The sequence below is a fragment of the Coregonus lavaretus genome (genome assembly GCF_964263955.1).
Source record: "Coregonus lavaretus genome assembly, contig: HAP1_SCAFFOLD_1056, whole genome shotgun sequence".
NCBI classification, from domain to species: domain Eukaryota; kingdom Metazoa; phylum Chordata; class Actinopteri; order Salmoniformes; family Salmonidae; genus Coregonus; species Coregonus lavaretus.
This window is the reverse complement of record NW_028159476.1, coordinates 1-4948: the sequence shown is the minus strand read 5'-3', so window position 1 is coordinate 4948 and position 4948 is coordinate 1. Positions and strand designations below refer to the sequence as shown.

Below are 4948 nucleotides of genomic sequence, written 5' to 3'. Positions count from 1 at the left end.
CAACAAAGTACTGAGTAAAGGTTCTGAATACTTATGTAAATGTAATATTTCCATTTGTTATTTTTAATACATTTATAAAAAAGTCTAAAAACCTGTTCTCATTTTGTCATTATGGGGTATTGTGTGTAGATTGATGAGGAAAAAAAACAATTTAATCAATTTTAGAATAAGACAAAGTGTGGAAAAAGTCAAGGGGTCTGAATACTTTACAAATGCACTCAATTAGGTTTTGTTCAAAATAATTTATAGGGCAGCCAATAATTGTGACACGCATGTTTTTGAATAACATAATGATATCTTGATGACGATTATTTTTCTGTTTCAACAATTTTTACTCAATTAAAGGGTAGTTTCATATGATCTTTTGAGTAAGATCAAGCCAATAGACCACAATGACATGTTTTCACAGCCTTTTTTGTTCACATTTCCGTCTGGTGCTGTCACGATCGTTGGAGGAAGTGGACCAATGCGCAGCGTGATGAGTGAACATACTTTAATTTGATTCACCACACGAAACAAAACAACAAAACGATACGTGCTAGGTAAAAGACACAAACCATACACGGAACAAGATATCATATCTTTCTAGTTCTATATATCATATCTTTCTAATTCTATGTATCATATCTTTCTAGTTCTATGTATCATATCTTTCTAGTTCTATGTATCATATCTTTCTAGTTCTATGTATCATATCTTTCTGGCTCTATGTATCATATCTTTCTAGTTCTATGTATCATATCTTTCTAGTTCTATGTATCATATCTTTCTAGTTCTATATATCATATCTTTCTAATTCTATGTATCATATCTTTCTAGTTCTATGTATCATATCTTTCTAGTTCTATGTATCATATCTTTCTAGTTCTATGTATCATATCTTTCTGGCTCTATGTATCATATCTTTCTGGTTCTATGTATCATATCTTTCTGGTTCTATGTATCATATCTTTCTAGTTCTATGTATCATATATTTCTAGTTCTATGTATCATATCTTTCTGGTTCTATGTATCATATCTTTCTAGTTCTATGTATCATATCTTTCTAGTTCTATGTATCATATCGTTTCATAACATAACTTTGTCCTATTTCTATGTATATTTTGTATTACCATTGACACCAATGTGTTGATATAGCATTTTCTTTTGAAATGATTTTTCTTTGTCTCGCTGTGACAAGGTACTCGCCACATCCTGGTTCTGTCATCAGAACACGTCACATTCAGAGAGTTTAACCTATTTCCTGTACATCTCTCTGACACACACACACGTTTTCTCTACACACTCTCTCACACACACATTCTCTCTCTCTACAGACACTTTCTCTCTCTCTACACACACACTTTCTCCATCTCACACTCACACTCTCTACGTCCACACTTGCTGTCTGCTAAATAACAGTGTCAGGAATACCATCTATCATGGTGGGCTACTGTCCCATCTGTGGGAAACCCGTCTACTTTGGTGAGTGCAATGTGTGTGTGTGTGTGTGTGTGTGTGTGTGTGTGTGTGTGTGTGTGTGTGTGTGTGTGTGTGTTTGCAGTGTCATACAGTGGGTCAGAGATGCCATAGAATTATGGAATAGTTACAGGTTTCTGAGAGGCATCGCTCACAAATCTTTTCTAGCCTCAATCGTTATACCTTTCCTATTGTGTGCGTGTGTCTGTGTGTCTGTGTGTCTGTGTGTGTGTCTGTGTGTCTGTGTGTGTGTGTGTGTGTGTGTGTGCGTGTGTCTGTGTGTCTGTGTGTCTGTGTGTGTGTGTGTGTGTGTCTGTGTGTCTGTGTGTGTGTGTGTGTGTGTGTGTGTGTGTGTGTGTGTCTCCATGCTCTGAACAGTCTGTCATGACTCACACACAGACAACAGGAAGTGGCTTCTCTGAGGGAGCAGACTGTTCTCTAACACACCGGCTATGCTCCAACACTCTAACCTGGTGTCCTTTCCTTTCTAACCGGCCTTCTTTTCATCCCGGGATAAGTTCCAACACCCTAAACTGGTCTCTTTTCCTTGCCTGGCTGGGTTCCAATAGTCTAACTTGGCTTCCTTTCCTTCAGAGGCTGGGTTCCAATAGTCTAACTTGGCTTCCTTTCCTGCAGAGGCTGGGTTCCAATAGTCTAACCTGGCTTCCTTTCCTACAGAGGCTGGGTTCCAATAGTCTAACCTGGCTTCCTTTCCTGCAGAGGCTGGGTTCCAATAGTCTAAGCTGGCTTCCTTTCCTTCAGAGGCTGGGTTCCAATAGTCTAACCTGGCTTCATTTCCTTCAGAGGCTGGGTTCCAATAGTCTAACCTGGCTTCCATTCACCTGGCCTCCTTTCCTTTCCTGTGTCTTAAGTCCTCAGTTGATATGAGGCAGCAGACTGTTGTCTCACATTCCGGCTTTGTTCAAATACTAACTTGCTTCCTTTCCTTTAGGGACTTGCATTATTTGCATGTGTCCGGTACAGGAACTAGGGTTGCAAATATAAACCATGAACTTAGTAAATAGCATTGGTGTTTAATATGAGGGTTTCAGCATGAAATATACTTTATATATATTTATTTGACTGTCAATATGTCTTTGTTGTAAATGTGTTGGCGCCAAACTGGTGGCAGTTGGGAAAAAAGTAAATAGTTGTCAGAGTTGCAGAATTAATTTAATATAATGCCATTGTTGATTAGATGCTTTTTTCATTAATTAGGCTATTTTCTTTTGAAAACGCATGGACAATATGGACACAGACACACTATATAGGAATACTTAAAAAAAAAGTTACTCAAGTATAAATTTCCAATGTTACCATAGAACATTCCAGTAACTTTGGTATATTACCGGTAGCTTAGCAACTCTAACAGGAACCTAACAGGTAACTCTCCAGTCACAGTGCAGATCTCTCTCTGAATGGCAGACACCATTTGACCTCTAACCCCTGCTATCCTCTAACCCCATTGGTTCATGACAGACATTTGACCTCTAACCCTTGGTATCCTTGAACCCCATTGGTCCATGACAGACATTTAACCTCTAACCCTTGGTATCCTTGAACCCCATTGGTCCAGGTGAGAAGAAGAGGTCGTTGGGGCGTGACTACCACCCTCTGTGTCTGAAGTGTCAACAGTGTCAGAGACAGTTGACCCCAGGACAACATGCTGAGGTATGGAGAGAGAGAGAGAGAGAGAGAGGGGTGAGGGAGGGGAGGAGAGGGGGAAAGGTAGTATCAACAGTGTCATAGACAGCTGACCCCAGGACAACATGCTGAGGTACAAAGACAGGGAGAGGGAGGGAGGGAGGGAGGGAGATAGTATCAACAGGGAGGGAGGGAGAGAGGGAGGGAGGTAGGGAGAGAGGGAGGGAGGGAGGGAGGGAGGGAGGGAGGTATAACGTGGAGGGGGAGATGTAGGAGGGAGAGGAGGAAGGGAAGGGGGAGAGAGAGTAAGTCAGGGAGAGAAGGGGGAGGGGAGAGAGATGGAGGGGGGAATCTCTATCTATCTATCTATCTATCTATCTATCTATCTATCTATCTATCTATCTATCTATCTATCTATCTATCTATCTATCTATCTATCTATCTATCTATCTATCTATCTATCTATCTATATATCTATCTATCTATCTATCTATCTATCTATCTATCTATCTATCTATCTATCTATCTATCTGTGTATATCTATGTATCTAATGAACTAAGATGTTTTCTGTGCATTGTGTTTCAGCATGATGAGAAGCCCTACTGCACTAACTGTTACATGAAGACGTTCGGTCCCAGAGGTAGCTACTCCCTGGTGATGTACTGTACCAAATGGCAGCCTATTCCCATAAATATGGTGTATACAGTAAGTCTCTCATGTATCTCTCTCTCTCTCTCTCTCTCTCTCTCTCTCTCTCTCTCTCTCTCTCTCTTCTCTCTCTCTCTCTCTCTCTCTCTCTCTCTCTCTCTCTCTCTCTCTCTCTCTCTCTCTCTCTCTCTCTATCTCGCTCTCTCTCTCTCAGCAGGTAAGGGGAGAATGATGTCATACGGTCACAGCTCAGCCTCCTCTTCCTCTTCCTCCTCCTAGGAACCAGTCTAACCAAAAAAACTACCAAAATACAACCTAATGAAAACTAACAGCCTATCAACAAGGATCTATGTTCAACCAACCTGACATTCAGCCAACAAGCCAATGACTAAACAACTAGGCCCAACATTCAACCAACCAACCAATGTTCGACCAACCAAGAAATAACCAATAGACAACCAACCTGACATTTAATTAACTACTATCCAACCAACCTGACATTTAATTAACTACTATCCAACCAACAGACATCAGTCTCACTCTGAAAGTCCCCCTCTTTCAGTCAATTATAAAACAACTACCTGGACCACAACTTTGTGCTCAATGGAGACAACGGTTGTTCTTCAATAAAACAAAAGCTCCTACAGCCGTCTTGTTGCAGTGTGTGAGTTAAACACAGGGTCCCTTTAGGCCTCAACACATCCTTATACTACACATGTACTGGAGTGGACACTCCCTAGCAAGATCATGTCTAGAATACCACCAGAGTTCTGAACACACACACACAAACTTATAGAATTGGAGTGTAGCTATGCACCTCTCCCTTTCTCTGTCATCAACCAAAGCCAGAGAAGGAGTGTGTGTATGTGTGTGTGTGTGTGTGTGTGTGTGTGTGTGTGTGTGTGTGTGTGTGTGTGTGTGTGTGTGTGTGTGTGTGTGTGTGTGTGAGAGAGAGAGAGAGAGAGAGAGAGAGAGAGAGAGAGAGAGAGAGAGCGAGAGAGAGAGAGAGAGAGAGAGAGAAGAGAGAGAGAGAGAGAGAGAGAGAGAGAGAGAGAGAGAGAGAGAGAGAGAGAGAAACCACAGTGTGCCATCACAGCTGCAAGATTTGTGACTTGTTGCCACAAGAAAAGGTCAACCAGTGAAAATCAAACACCATTGTAAATACAACCCATATTATGTTTATTTATTTTCCCATTT

At 41.0% G+C, this 4948-nt stretch overlaps 1 protein-coding gene across 2 annotated transcripts; it reads left to right on the top strand.

The window, feature by feature from the left end:
* The first annotated feature begins 1262 nt into the window (after positions 1–1262).
* On the top strand, positions 1263–4399 carry LOC311122812 (cysteine-rich protein 1-like). 2 transcript variants are annotated; one of them, XM_084197128.1, is made up of 4 exons: positions 1263–1464; positions 3035–3129; positions 3689–3743; positions 3969–4375. In XM_084197128.1, the coding sequence occupies exons 1-4, from the start codon at positions 1422–1424 to the stop codon at positions 4028–4030; spliced, it is 255 nt and encodes an 84-aa protein (XP_084053254.1). In that variant the 5' UTR covers positions 1263–1421; the 3' UTR covers positions 4031–4375. The 2 variants fall into 2 exon arrangements, with proteins under 2 accessions (XP_084053254.1, XP_084053253.1); XM_084197127.1 differs by having other exon boundaries at positions 1265–1464; positions 3966–4399.
* The last annotated feature ends 549 nt before the right edge of the window (positions 4400–4948 follow it).

Coding starts and splice junctions, on each gene's coding strand:
- LOC311122812 (XM_084197127.1), top strand. CDS start 1,422: ATGGTGGGCTACTGTCCCATCTGTGGGAAACCCGTCTACTTTG. Junction 1,465..3,034: donor TGGGAAACCCGTCTACTTTG/GTGAGTGCAATG, acceptor CCATTGGTCCAG/GTGAGAAGAAGAGGTCGTTG. Junction 3,130..3,688: donor CCCCAGGACAACATGCTGAG/GTATGGAGAGAG, acceptor ATTGTGTTTCAG/CATGATGAGAAGCCCTACTG.